Here is a 26,014-nt window from a genome sequence, read left to right as displayed (position 1 = left end):
ATAAAACCAAAACCTTCATAAGGCTAGCCTATGAAGAAAGGAATGACTGAGGGGAAAGTACGACAGTACTTCCCTTGGCTTTTTTTCCTGCTGAAAATTACCCCCAGCTGTTTTTTCTCTGTGAAGGAAAAGATACAACTGTATTTTCCATCCATGGGTAGAAAAACAGTGTGTACAGGGGCAATTTTGAATGGAAGAACAGTCAGAAGGAAAAATAAGGCGCGCGCACACACACACACACACACACACACCATTTATTCACTCACACTTCCATTCTCCTGTGTGTGCTTTGGTCGTTTTTGGGCTCTCCCTTCCGCCCACAACCAGTGAGAGAAAGCTGTACACAATTGCATGTCACACCTAGTTGGACCTGAAATGTCATCTTGACATTTCATTTTTTGTTGCTTGTTGTAGAATACTGCTTCCTTACCTCCTTGCGGTACACGAATTCAGAATAATTTCTTGTCGTTTGAGCACAGTAAACAAACACACCAAGTTATTTATTGGCCACCTCATAACAATTGTTCTCTGAGTGGTTCACAGAATAAAATTGAAATTAGATCCTGGACATATCATGGAGTTTTCCTCTTGGTGAGATTTTAACTTTTTATTTTTTAGTTGAGATTGCATGAGTATCTGCAGAAGACTGTTTTGCGATATGAAACATTGGTGGTATAGATCAGTGTCTCAGGTGCAAGATGGGATCCCTAGGAGGGCTGAGCACTCTCCCACGCACCCCTTTTCTAGCTCCGCTAATTTAAGATTTATTGACCAAGTCATTCTTCTGTAGTTTTTCAGTAGCAAGACTAAAATAATAACTCCCTTAAAAAAACAAGTAACAAAAAACTCCTGTGGACTTTTGCTGCTGTTTGGATAATCTTGGATTAAATTAGCAGTGGGGAAATTATGTGCTGACTTTCCCACAGCAACTGTGCTACTGTTTTATATCACAGGTGATTTTATGCTAGTAGATTCTTAGGATCTGTCTGGGGCACCAGATAAATTAAGTCACATGGTGCTTATTTCATGGGAATTTTTAACATTAGAAGAATGCTGCTACAACACAGCTGTGCATTTGGGCATGTGTAGCCTGGTAGAGAAGTGGTTAAGTATGAATCCTTGACAGTGAAGCATTGCTCATTGCTTTGCATGAACAGAACCTGTTCACCAAGTGGTGGTGGTTGTATGAAAGATTCCAAGTGTTGCTCAGTGCTTTAAGAGCTTTGTGTCTGCCTGAAGTTATTTTGTCTAAATACTACACACAAGATCTTACACCGAGGTGGCAATCAGCAAATTTATCATAATTATGATCACCCAACTGAAACCAGCATACAAGATGCAGCCTTTGGGTATACAAGATACTTCATTTGGGTTCTTCTGACCCATGGATTTCCAGAGGCAACATTATTTCCGATGGTGATTTGTTACATGATGTGTGCTCTAATTAATGTTTTGAAGAACTGCTATAGCTAATAGCTGGTTTGCAAAAGAAATTTCAATATCCAATATCTAGGTAACGGAGACTTGATCAGTCTTAACAGTACCCTGTTACCTTTTACTCTGTGTGTGTGTACACACACACACACACACACCTGTCACCTCCCTCCCCCCCGAGATATGAGGCCTTTCCGCTTATCCAAATATAAGAATAATTATCTGTAACTGAGAATAGTGCTTGTCATGTCACTGCCTTACTGCACACTACTTGTTGCTGGGGGAAAACATAAATCAGAATAATCTTAAGGGAAAATAAAAGGAGGTATTTTTAATATATGTCCCAGAACATAGTAATATGTTCCACTGTTAACCAAGGCAACAGAGGAATGTTTGCTTTTTCTGTGTTGGAGAACAACTGCTCAGTTATACCAGACTGCTTTTTATGGCTAAATTTACCCCCAGCTGGAAGATGACTTGCACAAAAGCTCATAAAATAAACCACAAATGGAAAAGGTCATTGCAACATTGGATTGTGTTTAAAATGGCATGGTCATTTTTGTCTTGGAGAGATAAATGAAAATAGAGGTACTTTATTGATAATAGAGGCTTGATTGTCAGTGAGTGGAAGGGAAGGCCAGAATACAAGCACTGCAGCTGCTCTGAGTTCACTGCAGGGCCCTAAGATATACTGCCACTATTAATGAATTAAAGTCTGTCTCATGTGTCTTGAGTCTGTTTATTGTCCTCGGCATATTAACAAGTAGTTCATCCAACGCTATGAGTGGTCCAGCATTCCCTTCTTTGCTTTTTGTCTCTGTTTCTGTCCTCTGCTTGCCCCAGCTCTCATGACTTTGACTGATCTGCTTTGATGTCACAGTAATCATGGAATCATGGGTTTTTTAGATGTACCTTTTAAGGTGCCACAGTGGGGCTCACCTGCCTGGGCTCAGCACCTTAGTCTTAGAGGGTCACTGGAGACGTTGGAAACTGAATCCTAAAGACTACAAAATTTTACCTCTTCACTTACAGCAGTATTCCAAAGGGGACTTTGAATGATGCTGCACAGCTGTATATTGGTTGAGTTTGTTTGTTTATTTATTACAATTATATCCTGCTCTTCCTCCGAAGAGCTCAGAGTGGTGTACATGGTTATAGTTATCCTCACAACAATTCTGTGAGGTAGGTTAGGCTGAGAGATACATGACTGGCCCAGAGTCACCCAGTGAATTTTATGGTTGAATGGGGATTCGAACCTGGGTCTTCCTGGTCCTAGTCCAACACTCTAACGAGTATGTGGGCTCGGAGTATCTTGTCTGAACTCACTGCTTATATTAGGATCATGAATCTGCAGTTAGCTGTATTAGCTTGCTCCTGCAGGCATTTATTCTGGGATTTTGGGAAGGGCAGCCATACCACTAGGCAGTCCTAGTCCTCTTTCAATTGTGTATCCATATAATAGGCTTCACTGCCCAGTGCATTTTGCTGCTTCGCACATATTCTCTTATTATTTTAGAAGCAGTAGAGGTTAGAGGCAGGATGATGCTACAAAGAAGTGTTCTGTCTTGATTGCACATTAGGTCCACTACTACATAACCCCTGCACATGAAAGGGAACAAGACAGAAAGAAGGACAATGTGTTAATTTTTTCCCCCATTAAATTTGTATACTGCCCCAAACTTTTGTCTCTGGACAGTTAATAACAACATAAAACAAGTTAAAACATACCCAAAAATCTTAAAACAATTTAGGCAATCTAAAAATTAAAAACAGATTAAAACTTTAAAATTTAAAAAGCTGAAAAAGCTTGGCTGAAGAAGTGGGTTTTCAAGTGCTTTTAAAAAATGGTCAGAGATGGGGAGGATTGTATTTCAGTAGGGAGTGCATTCCACAGTCTCAGGGCAGCAATCGAGAAGGCCCATCCCCATGTATGAAGGCCCATCCTTATGTATGAAGGCCCATCCCCATGAAATGGCAGTAACTGGAGACGGACCTCTCCATAGGAACATAGGAAACTGCCATATACTGAGTCAGACCATTGGTCTATCTAGCGCAGTATGGTCTTCACAGACTGGCAGCGGCTTCTCCAAGGTTGCAGGCAGGAATCTCTTTCAGCCCTATCTTGGAGAAGCCAGGGAGGGAACTTGAAACCTTCTGCTCTTCCCAGAGCGGCTTCATGCCCTGAGGGAATATCTTGCAGTTCTCACACATCAAGTCTCCCATTCAGATGCAACCAGGGCAGACCCTGCTTAGCTATGGGGACAAGTAATGCTTGCTACCACAAGACCAGCTCTCCAGATGACCTAGATATGTGGTGGGGGTCATAATGAAGATGTTCTCTTAAATACCCAGGGCCTAAGCCATTTATTATTATTATTTCTTGTTTACACAGTCAGACAGGTGTTATTGACTGTTTTGTTTTATCCAGACATTGAGTCCTTCCCAAGGACCTGGGATGGCTGAATTTTATCATCATTACTGTTGGTTATTATAGATAGCGTCGCAAAATATAGGCTGTTCCTAGTAAAGTTGCTTTTTGTAATTGGCTGATGGTGATTTCTCTGGCCCCTATGGTGTTGAGGTGCTCTTCAAGTTGTTTTGGAAATGCACCTAGGGTGACAATTACCACTGGGATTATTTTGGTCTTTTTCTGCCACAGCCTTTCAATTTCAATTTCTAGATCTTTGTATTTTGTGATTTTTTTTCTATTTCTTTTTCTTCTATTCTGCTATCCCCTGGTATTGCTATGTCAATTATTTTGACTTGTTTTTCTTTCTTCTCGACTACAGTTATATCTGGTGTATTGTGTGGCAGATGTTTGTCTGTTTGTAGTCGGAAGTCCCATAATATTTTTATATCTTCATTTTCTTCAACTTTTTCAATTTGATGGTCCCACCAATGTTTGGCTACAGGTAGCTTGTATTTTTTGCAGATGTTCCAGTGTATCATCCCTGCTACCTTGTCATGCCTTTGTTTGTAGTCAGTCAGTGCAATCTTTTTACAACAGCTGATTAGGTGGTCCACAGTTTCATCTACTTCTTTACAAAGGAGGCACTTGCTGTTTGTTGTTGACTTTTCTACTTTTGCTCTTATTGCATTTGTTCTTAGTGCCTGTTCTTGTGCAGCCAGTATTAAACCCTCTGTTTCTTTCTTCAAGTTGCCATTCTTAAGCCATTGCCAGGTCTTGGTGATGTCTGATTTCCCACTTATTTTGTGCAAGTATTGACCATGCAGTGGCTTATTTTTCCATTTTTCTGCTTGGTTCTTGACTTGTTCTTTCTTGTAGGCCTGCTTTCTTTCATTGGTGTTGAATAGTTTCGCATTATTGACCATTTGAAGTGCATCTTCTTCATTGTCCTTTGTATATTCTTCAAGGCCTCTTTTCTCCTCCTCTACTGTTTGATGTATTCACTTCCCATTTTTCTTTTAACTTCAGTGTGTGCAATGTTACCAGCCTGGAGAATGTCCAAGTATTTGTAATGTTCTTTCTCTTCTAGGTCCTTGATGTTGCTTCCATTGGGCAGTTCTATTCCTTCTGTTTTTGTTATTTTCCCTCTGTTCATTATTAATGCAGCACACTTGTCTAGTCCAAACCCCATTGCTATATCACTACTGAATATATGGACAGTGCTTAGCAGTGATTTGATTTCTGACTGGGACTTTCCATACAACTTCAGACCGTCCATGTACAGCAGATGGTTGATTTTACTTGATATTTTAGATGTTTGTTATCCGAGGCCTGTTTTGTTTAGTATTTGTGAAAGTGGGGTCATGGCGATTACAAACAACAGAGGGGATAGTGAGTCCCCTTGGAAAATGCCTCTTCTTATTCTAACCTGTCCAAGTGTCTCGCCATAGATTGTTAACTGTGTGCTCTACATGCTCGTTGCTTTTTAAATTAATATCTGAATGTTTTTGCTGACATCAGTTGTTTCTAAACATTTTAGTATCCATGTGTGAGGCAGTGAATCGAAGGCTTTCTTGTAGTCAATCCATGCAACACTTAGATTGGTTTTTCTTCTCTTGCAGTTTTCTAAAATCATTTTGTCAATCAGCAGCTGGTCTTTTGTGCCTCTGGTGTTTGGGCAATTTCCTTTCTGTTCAACTGGAAGCTGTTTGTTAGTTAATAAGTGTTGCATGACTTCATCTGCTATTATTCCAGTTAATAATTTGAACATGGTTGGCAGACAGGTTTTAGGTCTATAATTACTTGGAACTGCACCTTTTGCTGGGTCTTTCATGATGAGATAAGTTTTCCCTGTTGTTAGCCATTGTTCAATATCACCTCCTTGCAAAATGTGATTGAACTGTTTTGATAGTTGTTTATGAAGGCTTGTTAGGTGTTTAAGCCAAAAGCCATGCAATTCATCGTCACCTGGAGCAGTCCAATTTTTAATTTTCTTTGCTCTTTCACGTATTAATTCTGGTGTTATTATTAGATCTTGCATTTGTTGGTTACATTTTTTGACCTCTTTCATCCAGCCTGCTTTTTTATTATAATCTATTGGATTGTCCCATAATTTCCCCCAGAATTGCACTGTTTCTTCTTTATTTGGTGTTTCTATGTTTCTTGCAGTTTCTCCTTCTATGCTTTGGTAGAAACGCCTCTGATTTGACTGGAATTGGAGATTCTGCCTGTGTTGTGTAATTCTGGCTTCATATCTGCTAATCTTCTTTGACACTGCTGTTATTTGCAGCAACACACAATTGTAGAGCCTGGGTTAGCGGACCACTTGAGAGCAACCGGGCTCACTTGGTGGTTCTCACAGTCATCAGAAAGCAGGCTAGGCTCCCTTAGCCCGCTTTTTGGTGATCGTGAGAATCACCTCAACCTGTTTGTAAGTTGGGGACTTCCTGCATAGTCTACTGAATAAACTATTGGGCTATGATGTTGAGCTTTAAGTTGAAATCTCTCTCTGTAACTGGGCTCACTTCATTAGCTCCACACTGGTTACAATATTAATGTATATATTACATATTACATTCTCATGGCAAAAAGCGGTGTGGATTACAATGCTACAGAACAATTCTGTATTCTATTCTATAGCATGATTGCTGCGGATCTATGTGGCCTTTGTGTCATGGTAGCCACTGACAAATGGAATTGTGGGTGCACTGTCCTATAGAACCTTTTTGTGTTAAGCAACTTATTGGAAAAGGTGATCAATTTCAACTGCACTAGAACTGGCTAAGCTGCATAGCTCCCTTCATAAGGATGTTGTTGATTACAGTGTCACAATAACAATATATTATTATTTTATTATTATTTTTACATTTATATCCCACTCTTCCTCCAAAGAGCCCAGAGCGGTGTACTACATACTTGGATTTCTCTTTCACAACAACCCTGTGAAGTAGGTTAGGCTGAGAGAAGTGACTGGCCCAGAGTCACCCAGCTAGTATCATGGCTGAACGGGAATTTGAACTCGGGTCTCCCCGGTCCTAGTCCTGCACTCTAACCACTACACCATGCTGGCTCTTTTTAGGGCTTTGTAGGTTATAACCAGCACTTTGTATTTTGCCCAGAAACCTATCGGCAGCCAGTGTAGTTCTATCAACAAAGGAGTAACATGGTCTCTCCAAGATGACCCAGAAACCAACCTGGCTGCTACATTCTGTACCAACTGGAGTTTTCACACTACATACAAAGGCAGCTTCAGTTGAGCTTCAAGTTCTGTAGTTGGTCTATTCTAAGGATAGAAATCTTGATTCATTTACCCTTGGAGGCAGTTGGATTCAGTGACCAACGTTCTGTGTTAGCAACGAAGCAGCACTACACAACTGCCCGGAAGCTGTCCCAAGCCATTCTGCATCTGCCTGGTTATGCAGCACTGCTGGGGCTGCCTTTGTCAGCTAGTGCTTACAGGTTCCAATAACAAATTGTAAGGAGTTTTTTTATTCAACACAACCAGCGGACTTATCTTCTACTGTAAGACTTCTGAATGATGTAGCAAAGTTCAGATAGGCACAGAGTTTTGTTTGATTTAAAATTTGGAAGAGGGTGTGTTTTAAAAGTATTTCTGTTTAAAGATTTTCCACTGCCAGATGTGGTGTTATCACAGTAGTAACTCACGTATAATTTATTTCCTGTTTTTCTCAGAGTGATGGCCTCCTATTTCTGAGTTGTCCTTGGATCCTGCCCAGAAAAATAGGCTAGTGGGTGTGCAAGTGACATTTAGCTGATACATCTCATTTTCTGCTCTACAATCCCAGCTAAGAAATAATGCATCTGCAAAGGGTGTATGCCTTAAAAGACCTGCATTGCTTTGTTTTTGAAAGATCTTAAATCAATTTAAGAGTTACTGTGGTTGCTGCTTCATAAAAATCCTTTATACATTATTACCTGCCAGCACATATTGGGGAAGGCTTCAGTTCAGTTTCAGTCACTTTAGCTAAGAAAAGATTCTCTGTACATATGGTTGCCAAACTCTTGACTCATCGGGCTTCTCAACCACTACATAGGGCAAAGGCTCTCCCCGCCACCCCCCGTCTTGATATCTCCACCATTGCTCCTTTATCTTCTCAGACAGAAAATAAGAACTGCACACATATAAGTTCATTTTTTGAGGATTGAGCCTCATTGTATGTGTGAATTTGCCATCACATATCAAATGCCATAGAAAGAACTTTCCTAACACGTTGAATATAAGGCTTTGGCGAGCCATACCCCCACCTGTCTCTCTGGGACACTGCTAGTGAGGGGTCTGTTCCCAAAACTAGAGAGGTTAATAACTTTATAACTTTGTGGACTTGTTTTACTGAGAATGATGTTCTTTCCTTTATCAAGCTTTTACTGCCTCCACCAAACTGCTCTTGCTTAGTTTTGTGTCCTGACAGCCCCTTAACAGTATAGCTGAGGGCTGAGTGGGGAGAAGATATAATTCACTTTGAGTAAAATAAAACAAAGTCAAGTTTATTTATGTACAAGCAGCTTAAAGGTTTCTCTCTGCCAAAGCAGGGCTTTACACTCATAATGGTTTCTATAACAAGATCAAGACTTGGCTACAGCGTATATAATGATTTGATGTAAGGACATCAGATCCTTTTGACAACACAGACTTCATCCACTGGTAGACACTCTACACATATGGACAGATAGTTAAACAGTTTGACTGTGGTAGCCATGGTTGGATTGTTTATCACCTACAGACACCAATTCTCTTCTACCCAGAACCTTCCTGGAACCCCATCAATTCCAGAACAGACACAATCTCTCTATCTCCTGGCTTCTCTAAGCCCTTTCTGGCTCTTTCCAGCTCTGTCTGACACTCTGAGCTACGGACAGTTTAACTGCCACTCTCTGCTCCATTCTAAAGCACCTCCCTCAGGAATCTCACCCAGAGGGTGGTTCCTTGGGCTTCAAAAGACAATGGGCAGCTCTGGTGCCTAACCTGTTGAATACAAGGCATTTCCATGGAAACAAGCTAACCTGGTTCAGAGCATGTGCGCCCCTAGTTTTCCCTTGGTGGCCGCTCCTCTATGGCCCGCCTGCCGGGCCACCCATCCCCGTCGTTAATTGGCAGCTTGATCACGAACTCTCGCGATAGCTGCCATGCATGAGATTAGTGACGGGGACATTTACAAAAATTATATAGATAGATAGTTCACACATAATTCAGCTGCAAGTCATGGAGTGAAAACACACATGCAAATCAGTTCTCATTGGTAGAAATCACTTTTTAATTGGTATGAAGTACTAGCCTTATTTGATTGACCAAAACAGGGTAGTCAGTGCATGGGAGGGGCAGGCTCATGCCTCCTCCCTCTTGACATCCATGTATTGATTCAGCTCTTCTGCATAGAGCCTACATGTAGACTTCTCCTTCTATGTGGGGGTCCTGCATTTTTCTGAGTTCTAGATTGTATATAGATAGCCTAGTGTACTGAAGAGCCAGATTGATATGTGGAGGTCACGGTTGGGGCCAGCAGGTACAAGCCCATCTCTTCTCACATGTTGACTGTTTTGGTTGACTTGAATAATGCTTGTTTCATTTGAAATTCTGTTTATTGCACTGGAATATTACTACACGAGTAATATTCGGAACATGGGATATATTTCAGAGAGATGGTCTACATTCCAGTTGATCCAAGGAAAAAAATCAGTTATAAGTCCATCTTTTTGTATGCTGTTATGACTGACGTATGCATCGATATTGTAACCTTGCAGGTTTGTTTCACTAGTTCTGATGTCATCAATCAACCACACTCAAGATGTCGAAGCTCTCTCTCCCTCCCCCGCCCTCCACTGCATTAATGTGTTCTGTGCAGAAAAAGATCAGAAAATAAACTGCCAAAAGCTGTGTATAGCACATCTTGATGAGGAGAGTGGGGAACTTTATGAAGAACTGAAGGGCTCTGGAAAGTCATTTTGTGAAGGGAGGCATCTTGTTATCGCTTAACTGTTAGCATACGTTGTTTGAGGAATGCTGTGGTTGTGATTGCTCTGAGGCAGTGTTCCCTCTAACAGGGATTCCCAGATGTTGTTGACTACAACTCCCAGAATCCCCAGCTGCATTGACTTTTGCTTGGGAATTATGGGAGTTGTAGTCAGCAACATCTGGGAATCCCTGTTAGATGGAACACTGCTCTGGGTTTTTAAGTGTCTCATCATGCTTCTAGCTCTTGCCATCCCCCACCTCCAAATCTTGTTTTTATGCACTGTGGGCTGTACCAGCTAACTGATGCCTTCAACAGTAGAAGTGACTTTAGGTCTGAAGGCTGGGTTTTTCTGGGTGTTTGTTCCTGGATGGGTGCTGAACCATTTCTTATCCTTTGCTTTCCCTTTTGAACTAAAATCTGAAAGTCAATTCAAACATAACGTATTGTGAGTACTTTGGGATTAAAAGGTAAAGCAGAGCCCTGTTCGGGTCAGGTGTTATAAAAAGTGGGGGTGCTGTACTCACATTCAGCATCCCTGAGAGTACACTTTGAAGCCCCACTCCTGCACTGTCACATTCAGAAGTCTGTCCCTCGCCCACTTCCATTGTCCATGGGTACAGCATTTGTCTGCAGAGGTAAGTGCTGTGCTCATGAACTGGTTCTTCCTGTGAGCAGAATGCCAGCATGTTGCAGACAAATGTCATAACCATGGATGGCAGAGGTCTGGGCTTCTGAGTATGTCATTGTGAGGGTGCAGCTTCAGAACATGCTTTCTGGGATTCTGTTTGCAAGGGCAGCATTCCTTCTTCTTATAATGCCTTCAAAGAGCTTAGGAAATGTAATATTATGTAAAATAAATAATAATAATAATGGTGGGACCATAAAATTTAAAAAGTGGTAGAAAATGAAGATGTAAAAATATTATGGGACTTCCGACTACAAACAGACAAACATCTGCCACACAATACACCAGATATCACGGTAGTCGAGAAGAAAGAAAAACAAGTCAAAATAATCGACATAGCAATACCAGGGGATAGCAAAATAGAAGAAAAAGAAATAGAGAAAATCACAAAATACAAAGATCTACAATTTGAAATTGGAAGGCTGTGGCAGAAAAAGACAAAATAATCCCAGTGGTAATTGGTGCCCTGGGTGCAGTTCCAAAAGACCTTGAAGAGCACCTCAACACCATAGGGGCCACAGAAATCACCATCAGCCAATTACAAAAAGCAGCCTTACTAGGAACAGCCTATATTCTGCAACGATATCTATAACAGCAGCAGCAACATTGACAATAAAATTCAGCCATCCTAGGTACTTGGGAAGGACTCGATGTCTGGATAAAACAAACCAGTCAATAACACCTGTCTGACTGTGTAAATAAATAAATAATAATACAATATTGAAATGAAGATGCAAAAATATTATGGGACTTCAGACTACAAACAGATAAACATCTGCCACACAATACACCAGATATAACTGTAGTCGAGAAGAAAGAAAAACAAGGCAAAATAATTGACATAGCAATACCAGGGGATAGCAGAACAGAAGAAAAAAGGAATAGAAAAAATCACAAAATACAAAGATCTACAAATTGAAATTGAAAGGCTGTGGCAGAAAAAGACCAAAATAATCCCAGTGGTCATTGGCGCCCTGGGTGCAGTTCCAAAAGACCTTGAAGAGCACCTCAACACCATAGGGGCCACAGAAATCACCATCAGCCAATTACAAAAAGCAGCTTTACTGGGAACAGCCTATATCCTGCGACGATATCTATAACAATTGACAATAAAATTCTGGCATCCCAGGTCCTTGGGAAGGACTCGATGTCTGGATAAAACAAACCAGTCAATAACACCTGTCTGACTGTGTAAACAAGAAATAATAATAATATGATTAGAGTAGCAACAGTGCACCACCCTGCAGCCTTGTCCTGAGGCGGTGGGGGGGGGGCGCTCTTTGTCCCACCTTTTACACATGGAAAATAAGTTTAGTGCCAAAAATGTTGAGAGCTCTGTGACTTCCCTGATGCAGAGATCTTTTGTGACAGAGCTGTCCCCTAATTGTCATTCTTCTTTATTTACTCTTCCTTCTGCAGCAAAAGCCAAATCTAAATGTGGCTCCACGTTTTTCCCCTGTGCAAGTGGAATTCACTGTATCATTGGTCGCTTCCGATGCAATGGTTTCGAGGACTGTCCTGATGGTAGTGATGAAGAAAACTGCAGTAAGTATGTGCCTAGTTGCATGTAGAAGAGAATCCTCCACTTTTTGGTAAACAACTAAATTAAAATGAATTGCTGATGTCCTAGTTGCAGGTTCATAGCCACCACCCTTTATTGCTTTCCACTTAAGTGTTGACCTTTGAGTTTGTTAGTGCCAGAATTACTCTTAAACAAGCTGACACTTAATACTCAGAAAGTTGCTTCCTCAGAGTAAAACGTCTAGCACTTTTTTTAGAATCCTGAAGATTGTGTAGACCATAGCTTATCTCTGTGGCAGTTTTGCTTTAAAATACCCAGTTGTGTTTTAAGTTTTCAAGGCACATTTTTTTGTAACAGATCTATTTTAAATGCTAAGGTCAGAATTTGGCCACTGGTGAACAGGTGGGGGAGTTCAGAATAAAAATTCCTAGAGCTCTGACTTGTTTTACAGGAGACATTTTATTCCATGTGAGAAGTCCATGCAGAATATGTGTGTCCTTTTTAAAAATCTCAACTTATCTCTGTCACATTATGTCATATCTAAGGATTTTATTGATGTGCAATTCTTTGTAGCTCTCTTCCCCCATTTGTGTTTATTATTTCTTATTCTATTTATTTATGATTCGCTCTGTGTCATGTTTTTCCTTGACCTCTCCAATAAAAAGTAGATTGCATAGTCCTGCAGGCAATTCAAGTATGAAAAATACTGCCATTTTCATCATCAGTACTGATGCCTGTGAAGTGGGGTTGGCATAATGGTTGTTGCTGAGGTAGATGAAGGAGGTGGAAAATCCCAGCTGGATGTTCAGATGTCTGGTTGTTAGGAAGTTACTAAAAAGGCTGTAATTCACCCCATGCAGTGGGGCAGAACTAAACCTGGGGCATCCAGACTTTAATCAAAATGTGCTGAAAATCGTTTTGACCTTAAAGTCTTTGTGCATAAGAATTACTTCTACAAAGCTGGTGAAAGGGGCTGAATACCTGACACTTGTGTTGTCTTATTGGGGTGGGAGACAGATTTGGGAAACAGTAGTATGTAAAGCTGTTAAAGTAAGGAAAATCATTTCGACTCCTTCAGTGAAGTTACTTGGGTGTCATTTGTATTTTTCAGGTGATTCTGCTCCTCTGTAAGAGAATAATGGGAGAGTAGTAGTTCCATGCACATGTTTCTTTTCTCATGCAAAAGCTACCTTTTGTTGTTGTTGCAGGTAACTGGATAATAGCTCTCATGCTCATGTGTCCAAAGCATAGTAGTGTTACAGCTCATGATACCTGTTAGCTGGAGTAGACAAATAATCAAATATATTTTGGATTTATAGACCTAATCTTTCTAGAGGAGGCTGAATATTGTTTTTCAATGGCATTTGAAGATTAATGCCATTGAAAAGGGCCCATTTTGTAAGCTAACGAAAGAGGCAACATTTACAGGAAGGTGTTCTATTGTTTTGTTCTTGTTTCTTTGAAAACACATCTTTGACCTTTTATTTATTCACATAGTCCATCTCTCAGTAGCCTGTTTATGTTTGGCTTGCCCTTGTGCCTCCTGAAACTTAAGAAAGGGATCCCAATGAGAGGAAATTTAGCTGAAATAAGAAGATATAAGGACAGTGCAATATTTATAGCCTTTAGACCAGGGCTACACTAGTTCAGCCCACAGTGGCCACTGACCAAGGACGATGGGAGTTACAGTTCAATCAGGGGTTCCGCAAGGTTGGAATGGGCCCTGGGACAAAAAGTGCAGATGGGCCCCTGCCCTTTGCCACTTTGCTCTTCAGAGAGATGCAAGGGGGAGAGCAAAGAGCAAACTGTCACCCAGCGGGCCAGTCCCCCCCACCTTGTTAAATTGTAGCTATGTACCTGAGTCAAACAGTGGCTGGAGAGCCAAAGTTGCTCATCCCCTCTTGTAGCCTGCCCTTGAATGAACAGAAAATGTTTGCACAAATATATCCTAAATAGTAATTTTAGTAATTACTCAAGTGAGCAGAGGATTGGAGCTTTAATATGTGATGGTAGTATATTGCTGTAAAACTGCAGTGACTATCCAATTTTGTTTCTACTCCTTAATTACATATTTAATTTTCTGAGCATTTTTGTTAAATCTAAGAGTCTCTTCCTTTTCTTAACGCTTTAGCATTAAGAAAAGGAAGTCTACATACTGTTTTTAAGCTTGGATAATAAAAACTTCCTGTGCTTGTTACAATGCTGTTGGCTTCTATTTTCACTTTTTAATTTACCCCACCAATTGTATTATTCATTTTCTGTTTATATTTACCTATATCCCACACCTTTCCTAGGGCTCTCACAGTGATGAATATTGTTCTTCTCCCCGCTTTATTCTCCCAGCACCTATGTTAGGTAGGTTTTGCTGAGAAATAGTGCCTGATCCAAAGTCATCCAGCGAACTTTATGACTGAGTGGGGAACTGAACCCAGTCTTTCATGCTCTAGTCTAACACTCTGCTCTCCAGTATATTTTAGTATAATATATGGTAGCAGCAGCTATTTCCCTCTCTAATGTTTAAATATTTTCATATTATTTGTATAAATAAAATTAAGGTATGTATAAATTTAAACAGAATATCCCAAATAGTACACTCTTATAAGCTAAGTTGTGCATTATGTATTTCATATAGTATTATTCAAGAACATAAAAACAGCCCTGCTAGATCAGGCCAAAAAGGCTATTTAGTCCAGCATTCTGTTTCACACAGTAGCCCACCAGATGCCTCTGAGAATCCCACAGGCAAGAGATGAGGGCATGTCCCCTCTTTTGCTGTTGCTCCCCTTTAATGGGTATTTAGAGGCATCTTGCCTCTAAGGCTGGAGGTGGCCTATAGCCACCAGACTAGTAGCCATTGATAGACTTGTCCTCCATGACTTTGTCTAAGCCCCTTTTAAAGCCATCCAAGCCTAGTGGTCATCACCAAATCCCATGGCAGAGAATTCCATAGATTAATTATACACTATTTGTAAAAGTACATTTGTCTGTCCTAAAATTACTGGCCTTCAGTTTCATGAGATGACCCCTGGTTGGTTCTAATGTTGTAAAAGAAGGAGAAAACTTTCTCTGTCCACTCTCTCTACTCCATGCATAGTTTTATAATCTCGATCATGTCTCCCCATAGTTGCCTCTTTTCCAAACCAAAGAGCCCCAGATGCTGTAGCCTTGCCTCATCAAAAAGGTCCTCCAGACCCCCCTGATCATCTTGGTTGCCCTCTTCTGCACCTTTTCCAGTTCTACAATGTTCTTCCTAAGATATGGTGACCAGAACTGCAAGTAGTACTCCAAACGTGGCTGCATCATAGATAAGGGCATTATAATATTAGCATTTTTATTTTCAATCCCCTTCCTAATGATCCCTAGCATGGAATTTGCCATTTTCACAGCTGCTGCACACTGTGTTGAACTTTCAATGAGCTGTCCACTAGGACCCCAAGATCTCTCTCCTGGCCAGTCACTGATAACTTATACCCCATCAGTGTATATGGGGTTTTTTTTGCCCCAACATGCATCACTTTACATTGAATTGCATTTGCCATTTTGTCAGCCAGTCACCCAGTTGGGAGAGATCCTTTTGGTGCTCCTCACAATCTCTTTTGGATTTCACTACACTAAATAGCTTAGGGTAGTGAAATAAACTGTCCATTTATTCCTACCCTCTATTTCCTTTCCTTCAACATTTGCTGCCCTATCAACATTTAGGGTTGATAAGAAAGTGTGTATATTTCTCTCTCTCTTGCTATTTCTCCCCAAATTTTCTGGGTTTTTTTTTCTGGGGGGAAATATATTTTCTTTTTATGATAACTAGACATCAGTCTCTATCCAGTTTGCCATTTTGTTGAGTAATGGATTTCTAGTTTGTGCTATGGCCTATTGCTTGCATTTCTATGCATCAGTAAAATGCAGAGCTGGCATTTTTATAAGAGGATTGTGTGCAGTAAATTCCCAGCTTCTATGCTATGGATTATATGCATCCAGTCTTGAGCATTTTTGTTGTTGTTTCTTTACAGAGATTCTATACATATGCTTTTTGAAGGGCCTTTATATTTGGTTGGCTTAAAAATAGCGGAAAGCCACAGAGTCTGAGAACTGTAATCCCTATTGTAATTGTAACTGAAAAATTCTTTGAAGCAGATCATGCAGCTAAAGGACATTGTCAGCCCACTTTCCTAAGGCTACTTAAATTTAATCTTGGAATATTGTACTCTGTCTCAGACTTCATTAGGAGAAGCTGGAGAAAGTTCAGAAAAAAGTGACACAGCATAAAGGTTCTACAAAAGATAGATAAGCACTGATGTTATATGTTTAGCAGTGATAGAGTATTACACAAACAAGCAAGGACATGGAGTCCTTTTGAATGCTGGTTTTTCTAAGACATTCTCAAGTGGTGACTTGGCACATGGATCCAGGGATCTTTGCCATATCACTAACGCCCTCACGCAATGATTGTGAAAATCACTGGATCCACATGGGAAAGCCAATGCATATCAATAGTCTCTTGGCTGAAGCAATTACCTCAGCACTAATTTTGTGAACTGCATCTAGGGCCCTGAGCCATTGTGGGAGTTACTTAGATTAGATTTATTTTACGATCAAAGGTCCGATACATCGGATACTATTTTAAAAATACGGTCAATAACCAGACAATAATAATAGTAATAGAGGCCAAACTATCATCTAAAACTTTAAGAAAGCTTAAAATAATGACAATCCCACTAACTCAGGCCATAGCTTGCAGACAGCAAAACAATATTTTACAACTTTTAAAGAAGTGGCATCATTATTATCAGATAATAAAATCTGCAAATAGAAAGCATCCAAGTGCCCTGGATATTTTGACAGCAATGGTAAGATTAATCGAGCCCAAGCATCTCTTTAATGTGGGCAGTACAATAGAACATGAGCAGAAGATTCAACAACCCCAGCTCCACACGGGCAAACCCTGTCCCCATAAGGAACCTTCTTGAATTTCAAGAACAGCTGTATGTAAAATATTAAACCTAACTAATGTCAAGGTTCTTCATAGCTTGGGGGTTGTGGGAGTTACTGCAGCCAATTCGTACACATAAATAACTACTTATTCAGTCAGTGAGCAGTTAGATGCAAAAGCTAACTGATACTAACTGATATACAACTTTCTGTGTATACGGGATATTTTGCTTCAAGTATAATGTTTGTTATTGTTCCTCTTCTTCCTTTGCTACAGCATTAGACCCCCTTTCTAAGCCTTGAGGTATTGGAAAGACTTTTCTGAGCTGTGTGGCATCTTGGATACCACTATAGAGTCAACCAGTTGGCTCTGAAGTGCTACATCCTCTTTTCATTTTTATTGCTGCAGACTGACTAGTCACTTTCTGGAATTTGCAGGTGTTGCTTTATTCTCATATAAATGCTCCAGTTTTTTTCTTTTTTGTTTTACTGTAGTCCTACCCTTCTTGCCTGTTTTAAATTTGTGCTTGGTTACAAAAGAGGGTCTCTTGAATAACTCTTTTTTCAATATGGAGATTACTGAAATTCATTAAATGAATTAATGAATTAACTTCAATTCTTTGAAATGAATTGAAAGTGGATTGTTAGCCACTCTGATTGTCATTTCCAATCAAAGTGGCTGACAATCCAGAATAATGAAGCACCAGTGCTGTGGGAGAAGCACCAGTGCTTCTGAAAAGTTGAACTCTTCACTCTGCTCCATTGGTGGTTCAGTGGTGGAAGCAACTTTTGGTTACTTCTCCTTCCCAAGGGAAGCAGGACAGTGGATGCAGCCCTTAGGGACATATTTTCAGGCAGCACAGAGTGGTTCAGGAGAGGGGGAGGTTGTTAAAAATTTGTGTGCAGAGAGAGAGAGAGAGACTAATGCAACATTAGTCTGGATCTCGTTAGAAGCACTGGTACTTCTCCAGTAGCAACAGTGCTTTATCAGTCTGGATGTCAGCCAGTGCCCTACCCAATAACATCCTACTCCCTAAACTTTACATTCTGAATCAATAAAGAGGGAATAGAGGGACAAAAGTAGCAAGAATAGGATTTCTATCCATACAGATTTCTGTATTAAAGCCTCTTAAACCTGTTCTGTTTTCAGAATGCACCCCTGGGTAGAGATCCCTGTCCCCAAAGGGCTCACAATCTAAAAGAAACACAAGATAGATTCCAGCAACAGTCACTGGAGGTACTGTGTTGGATAGGGCCAGTTACTCTCCCCCTGCTAAATAAAGAGAATCACCACATTAAAAGGTGCCTCTTTGCCAAGTTAGCCAATTGGAGCTCATCTGAAGAAAAAGTTCAGGTTGGCATTCTTTAGTCACTCCAAAATAGTTACTGTTAACTGTCATTACATGCCTGGTTCGATGCTGCCACTTTATTTTCTACATGTGCTTTCCTTACTGAACAGAGATTACTATATTTCTGTATTGTATGGGTGGGTGTTGGAGTTGGAGTATATGCAAACATCAAAGCCAGGCAAGATAGTAATGGTTTGATACTGAGGTAGGCAAGGTTTTCTAGTTTTTGTATATATAAACCTGTAAGCTGTAAAATACATTCTTGTAGGAAGTGGTAAATATTCTAGTGTGTGATTGTTTGATTTATAGGACTGCCCTTTGGATTGTTTCTATCTGAGTAAAGTTTCAAGCTTGACAAAATGTCATGCTTTTATTTTCACAGCAGCAAATCCCTTGTTATGTTCGACTGCCCGGTTTCATTGTAGGAACGGCCTCTGCATTGATAAGAGTTTTGTGTGTGATAATCAGAATAACTGCCAGGACAACAGTGATGAAGAGAGCTGCGAAAACCCTCAAGGTAGGTACAAAGTTCCTAAACAAACCAGAATTTGCATTGCATTCTCTCACACCTGATTGCTGGTAAACATTATGCAACTGGTTCCTTGGTCCATGTTGTGGTTTCATACCTATTTTTTTTCCTCCTAGTCATTATACAAATAATTGTTAGGGCTGGCTGAACCAAATTGCCAATGGTTTAGTATTGGACTATTTTTCTAGGGAATCTTCACAGAGATAATACAAGATGCTGCTTCTATAACATCTTTCCTGAGATTGTTATGAATTTTTGTAGGTTCTGCATGAAGTCCAATGGAATGCTGTGCCAACTGCAACCTTCTCTAGTGCCTTTTCTTGGAGCCGCTAGCATTTACATTTTTAAACATTTCCAGAATCATTAACTTTAGACACTTCTAAAATGATATAGGCAGTCTCAAGATACCTGAGGTATTTTCACATGTGATGTTTTCCACGTGCTGTTGAAGGGTGTCAACTGTGTTTAGCCTGATGCCAATTGTGTAGATGCAGTAAAATAAACACATATGGAAGCTGTTTATGCCTTGAGCTTTCTAAAAGACTCCATGGGACAGATGGAAGTATCTTGGAACTGCATGTAAATCATCCATAGGTTAGATTAAAATGAACAGCTATATGAATATAACAAAGTAAGCATCATTCAGTGACTGTTGGTATGTAAAGTGGAAACATTGTACAAATACTTAGTTCTCTACTGGAAACGGTTAATTATTTTCCACATGGGGTGGTTTTGGGGATGAACAAGGTAAAGATTGTGACTGTAATATAGAATTAATATACTAAAGAGATAACTCTTAGAGTGAGGCAAGTGACTCCCTTTCTGTGGGTGGGGCCAGGAGCAGCAGAGCTGGAATAGGGAGCAAGTGGGAAAGATGAGCTGGCTCCAGACTTTAAGGGGATGAGGCCATAGCTCAGTGATAAAGCATTTGCTTTGCATGCAGAAGGTGCTGGGTTCAATTCCTAGCATCTCCAGGTAAGGCTGGGAAATAAATCTGTCTGAAACTCTGGAAAGAGTTTTGGTATGGACAGTACTGAGCTAAATGGACCACTGCACTGTGGTCTGACTTGGTATAAGGCAATTTAATGTGTTTATTTGTCCAGGCACAGATACTTTTCAGGATTGTATTTTTAATTTGCTCTCCAAGCTAATGAAGTGTTGGTTTATAAATGACTGCCTCCTTCAAGAAGCCTGGCTCACTTTGCTCAGTGAAAGTGCAGTTGTACACCATAACACTGTTGGTTATGGAACATAATAGGGCTTTGTGTTTGGGGAGATACCTTTCTTCCAGCAGCTTGACATTATTTTAGTGGGAAAGCATTTGGGTTTTGTTTTTTTGTTTTTTAACCAGGTAATCATTTCAGTATTGATGTTCCTATATGTTCTTATTAATGCTTGCTAACTTACAGAAACATTTTGCCAATTTTTCTTCCTTCATTGGCTCTATTTCACCATGTGCAAAACCAAGTTAATGACCCTTTCCTTACTGTCCAGGACTCCTGAGACTTCATACATTTCTATACAGTTTTTAATGTTCGAGGAGAATATACTGCTGAGAATAATAAAGGCTGTGTGGTTTTTTGTTTTTTTTATTGTTGTTTTAAAACCATTTATGGGCAATATAAATTCCATCCTTTCCCTCCTATAAGTGTGTGTGTGTTATCTTATAAAATATAAGGCATGATTGACATGAAGATATAGCACACAGATTAATCATTCAGGCATACAAGGATATAATATGTAAGAAAACTGACAAAATGTGGAAATAGAAGCATATTCAGCTTAGCTGAGTGAACAAAAATAAAGTAAGTTTGTTATGCAGACTAAATAGGAAATAAATAGACTTTTGATGCGGTTTGGTATAGAGCCTAGTAGTTCATCATGGTGCTTATTGGAAGGAGTAATACATTTAGCAGCAGCTTTGCAGATATACTAACTTGTGGTGCTGAGTGCAGTCTACGCCTGTGGCATAGAAAAGCGATATCGAAGAGTTAGTGGGACAAGGACCTGCAAAATGCAGATGTTCTTTTATTCTACAGAGGACTCTGAGTCAAAAGTTTCAGCTGTTTGTAAAAGTGATCACTACAGAGGAGGAGACTCTGATTTGAGGGGAGAGACAGAATCAGAAACTCTGTGCTGAAGTTCTGGGTGGGATTTATTTATATATGTCAATATAGCTACCACTTGGGGGAACACATTAAAGTGGGCTAGAATGGACAGTGCTATCTTATTTGTTTTATGATTTATTTAATAACAGCACATTTGTACAGTGTTTTTTTAGTCTTCAAAGTGCTTCATGTATTTTATTGTGATCCTTACAACAGTCTTACGTATAAAGTATGCACCTTATATTATCTCCTAAGAGCTGAAGCGACTTACAAAACCACATTAAACCAATCTATAAAAAAGAATAAAATACAAAAATCCAGTAGCAGAACACACACATAGTGCATAATCCATAAAAAAAATCAGACACAAACAGCCAGGGAATCTAGGAGCTCCAAAGGCTTTCTTGAAAGGCCATATTGTCACATTGTGCTTAAAGGCATATGTGTACAGTGTTGGAGCCTGTTTGGCCTCCACAAGGGAGCATTGCAGACACACCACTGAAAAGATCCTGGTTGACATCGTGAGTAGAGAAGTGTGAGTGCTAGGAGTGCTGGACTAGGACCGGGGAGACCCGAGTTCAAATCCCCATTCAGCCATGATACTAGCTGGGTGTCTCTGGGCCAGTCACTTCTCTCTTAGCCTAACCTACTTCACAGGGTTGTTGTGAGGAGAAACCTAAGTATGTAGTACACCGCTCTGGGCTCCTTGGAGGAAGAGCGGGATATAAAATGAAATAAATAAATAAATAAATAATGGAGCACTGGTGCTTGTGTGTGTGTGTGTTTAATTTCATTGACTGCCCCTTCCTCCTGGAAGTGCTCTGTGCCACCTGAAAACATGTCTCCTAGGATCAACTGCCCTGAAGTGATATTTTCAGGTGGCACAGAGGGCTTCGGGGGCGGGGGAGAGATAGACAACGCTCCTCCCCTCCCCCATGCATTAACATCCGTGCTGCATTAGTAGGGAATTCAGCCGCAGCAGTTTTTGTGCCACTCATTATGCACTCCTCCTCCCACGCCCCCAACAGATTCACAGGTTCATCTTCCAGGCTACATTGTGCCTAGAGAGCAAAAGTAAAGCAGAGGACCTCATGCCAGAGCAATCTCCACAGTTCAAAAAAAAGATTTAAATAAAGTAATTCGGATATTCAAGGAAGTTACCCAAATCTCAGGGGAAGAATGAAAGCAAGCAATTCCCCTACTTCCTCCCTGAGGTCATTAGCCGGTCAGATGGGGGAACATTCATACCTAACTCTCAATAAAGTGATTAACCCCCATATGTGGATAAAGGCCAACTATTGAGCCTATTGAGTCCCCCCCCCCCTTGCAAATGTCTATCCTGCCGATATAACCGCAACTTAAATGTAGTTACAGCTCTGGCATTTGGTATAAAAATGCAACAGAGGCACTTCACTGGCTGGCATTGGACAGACTGAGCTCCAGTTTATTGACAGTAAGTGTGTACCATGTGTAAACTCGTGATTCTGTAATGTACAAACACCATCCTGACTGTGGGAATTGTCAGAAATTAATGGTGTTGGATTCAGTGGGGAGCTATTGTGAAACAGGTTTCAGACTTTGCTGTATTCCTTCAAGGCACCACTGCTTTTTTCACTGTAGAACTATATCATAGCAATTACTTTTCCCAACACCATGTGAGTAACTTTTCAACCTATAAGGCTAGTACATTTCCATGCTAGTACTGACATCATTAGTGAGAGAGATCTTTCTCCCTTTCTTCTCTCACCCTGTCAAAAACCCTCCTTTTGCATAATGATGTTCTTTTCAGTGCTGTGAAAATAATATCCCACAGATCAAATTCCCCATGGGAGTGGACACAAAAGCTTGATATGTTTCTTTGAGTGGAACATAGCCTCCACTTATCTTACATATGTGGACAAATTCTGAGAACTCATTTTTGCTTTCAACATCAGAATATGAATGTTAATATTGGAAAAGTTATTGTAACAAAGCTGTTGAGAGAGAGAAAAAGATAAATCCTAGAAGCCAACTTTTAGACAGTACCCTTAAGTCTAGTAACATCTTTTTGTAGAAACAAACTGTTCTATGTAAAAGAAAAGGCAAAGCTGATATGTATAAAAGTTTGTATAGGCACAAAAATATGTTTCTGAAAAATACTTCTGAATCCTACCTGACATTCTGAGAAGGAAACTCCTGTAGAATGCAACAGTTGCCACCGGCTCGTCTGGTGGCTACTGAGGGACAGGCCTTCTCCATTGCTGCCCCGAGGCTTTGGAACACACTTCCTGCTGAAATAACAGCCTCCCCATCTCTTACAACTTTTAAAAGGGCAGTCAAGATGCATTTCTTCACCCAGGCTTTTAATTAGATATTGTTTTAATTGTGTTTGCATTTTAATAGTTTTAACTTTTTAAATTTTAATTGTTGAAATATGTTAATCTTTTTATTGGTTGTTTTTATTGTCTTGTATACCGCCCAGAGAACTTGTGTTTTGGGCAGTATAAAAATATGCTAAATAATAAAATAAGCATTGCTTATTCAAGTGCTTCCTTAACCTTATTAATAATTCTTCATCCGCTTTCTTTCCTTCTGCTCAAATATATAGCCAGCATGTTTCACAAGGCAGTGCTTTAGCTTCTAAGCTGCTGGGCTTATTGCACACAAAATCCAGCCCTAGTAGTGTTGCACAGGCAGTTGTGCAGTACTACGTCCATTGGAAACAATATAGCACTAGTGCCCATGTGCTGTTCTAAGTAGCTGCTCAAGTGTGTTCTTGCAAAACACTACAGACAACTATGTATATAAAGTGTGTGTACGCTCTAAAATACATCTCAACTAAAGGTCACTACAAATCCTGGCTGCTATTGTACAATCTCATCTTTCTTTAGTAGACGTCTGTGCCCTCTTCATATTCTTGTTAAAATCTCTTCTTTTCTTTAACCCCTTTGGCTACAATGAACTCATTTTTCTTTTATTGCTCTGCTTATCTGTTCCTTAACTGATTCTGATGCTTGCAAAGTGCCGAAGCATGGTAATATCCCCACAATGCTGTTATTAGTTTAATGATAGCACTGTTGCCCAATTACAGTCTGGGTGGTCTGCAAGCCTCATTAATTGTTAGTTTGAGTATTCTATTACCATGCACTGAAGACATTCTCCTTCTGATCAGCATTTTGTCTCTACTCAGACATTTTCCAGGAGATTAAAAAAAACGCTATTAACCCCACCTAGGTTCTGCTGAAATGGCAGTCTGGCCTTCAGTGTAGCCTCCTGTTTTTAGTCATTTTCCAGTTGCTTAAGGTGGAAGAGATAAGTGATCTATTAAAAGATGCAAGTTAGTATTTGTAATTGTATTTGAGTCAGCGGTTCTCTAGGCACATGCTAACAGAGAGATTGCAGTATCCGATAATGGTTATTGCAGAGCCTTCAACCAATGTGCATGTTACCCATTCAGGCAAGTCCTTCAGTATTTTATTTCAAACTCAGATTCTCCCACCCCCAGCATGTGACACCGAGGCTAAGTGATGCCAGGCATTGTAACTCACTAGGAGCTAGGAAAATGCATAAAGCCTGTTGAAGAGATGACATTTCCTTGTAATTCAACCAGTATAGTGTCAGTTTCATTTTCAGTTCATATAACATAAAGTGATGGTTCAGTCAAGAAACTTAACAGATTACTTATTAAGAAAACTAACCAATCTCTAGGATCAAGATCTTGCTGTGTGGTGGGTTACAGAAATGGCTGTCAAATGGTGCAGACACATCCTAATTTGCAGTTAAATACCTCAGTGTCTTGTTTCAAAAATGCAAGTAGCTTCTAGCATATTCTACCTCACATTGTGCCTCTAACCAGTCCTTTACACGTGGCAGTTTTAAATGTCTTTAAGCTCACAAGGCTGCAATATCACTTAGACTTCCTGATTCCTTAACAGCCCAGTTCTGGCTGTGCAACTTTCCTTTTATTGAGTCTGTCTTTGGATCATTATTTACATAGGCTGTAAACTGAAGCTTAGCTTGCAATTACAGTACATCAGCTTAGTCCAAATGCAGCCTACATCTGGAACTTAATAGTTAAAGGCAGGTTAAATAAAAGGCAAGAAAATTCTTAAGAATAGAACAAATGAAATGACACTGAATGCTTAATTAAAGCAAGACTGTGCTTGTGCATATTTTAGTAGCTTCAAATAGCTTGATTATAGCATCTGGTACTCAGAAGTAGTTTCCTTAAAGTTTTATCAGCTGGAAATAATTTTCCCCCGATAACTTGTTCTCTAGCCTGTTTCAATCTGCTTTTCCTCTGTAAAGCATATTTTAGTATGGTTTTTTAAAAGTGATTTAATCCTTTTAGGGGGTATCTCTACAAGATGTAAAGCCGATACAGCAGTTGTTCAAGGTATTTAAGATGGCACCTAAAATTAGCTAGCATAGAATAACAATTGCACAATATGCAACTAGTTGTCTTCTAGTTGGAAAAGGAGTAGTTGGATTTTGGTGCATTCATACAGCCAAGGCACATTCCTTTTTGCAAATTGGTCTGTTATGACTGATTAGAAAAGTTGAATGTGTGTGTATGAGAGCGGGGGGTATTCTGAGATAACTAATTGCTTAAAGCAAGGATCCTTTGACTCGATGGTAGAGGGTGGAAAGTGTAACTCTCCATCACAGCCTTACTCGCTCTTTGTGATTCATATACATGAACATTCAATTTCTTTCCTCCTCTTGTAAGCTACTATATTTGCCTGAATCCAAAATGTGTTCCCTCCCAGTTCTTTCCATTTTAATAGAGGGGAGTCATCTTAAATTTGAATCCTCTTTCGTTTGGGTAAATGTGGTCATAACCTGTATTTAACCTTTTACGGCATTGTCTTAAAATCCGTTTACCCTTCTATTCAGGTAAATATTATTATTTCTTGTTTACACATTCAGACAGGTGTTATAGACTGGTTTGTTTTATCCAGACATCGAGTCCTTCCCAAGGACCTAGGATGGCTGAATTTTATTGTCAATGTTGTTGCTATTGTTATAGATATAGTCGCAGAATATAGGCTGTTCCCAGTAAAGCTGCTTTTTGTAATTGGCTAATGGTGATTTCTGTGG

The 26,014-nt window shown here is 39.9% G+C and overlaps 1 protein-coding gene across 10 annotated transcripts in view; it reads left to right on the top strand.

Annotated features, from left to right (window-relative positions):
* The window catches only part of LDLRAD3 (low density lipoprotein receptor class A domain containing 3), a 250,725-nt gene that overhangs the window by 124,698 nt on the left and 100,013 nt on the right, over positions 1–26,014 (top strand). For 7 of the 10 annotated variants that reach the window (XM_053275899.1, XM_053275881.1, XM_053275870.1 and 4 more), the window contains exons 3-4: positions 11,918–12,043; positions 18,681–18,815. In XM_053275899.1, the coding sequence (XP_053131874.1) occupies positions 11,918–12,043; positions 18,681–18,815 (261 nt within the window). The other 3 variants (XM_053275945.1, XM_053275935.1, XM_053275955.1) reach the window with 3 other exon arrangements.

The sequence above is a fragment of the Hemicordylus capensis genome, chromosome 1, assembly GCF_027244095.1.
Source record: "Hemicordylus capensis ecotype Gifberg chromosome 1, rHemCap1.1.pri, whole genome shotgun sequence".
NCBI classification, from domain to species: Eukaryota; Metazoa; Chordata; class Lepidosauria; order Squamata; family Cordylidae; genus Hemicordylus; species Hemicordylus capensis.
Note: the sequence above shows the minus strand (reverse complement) of the source record. Positions and strands in the feature narration are given on the sequence as shown.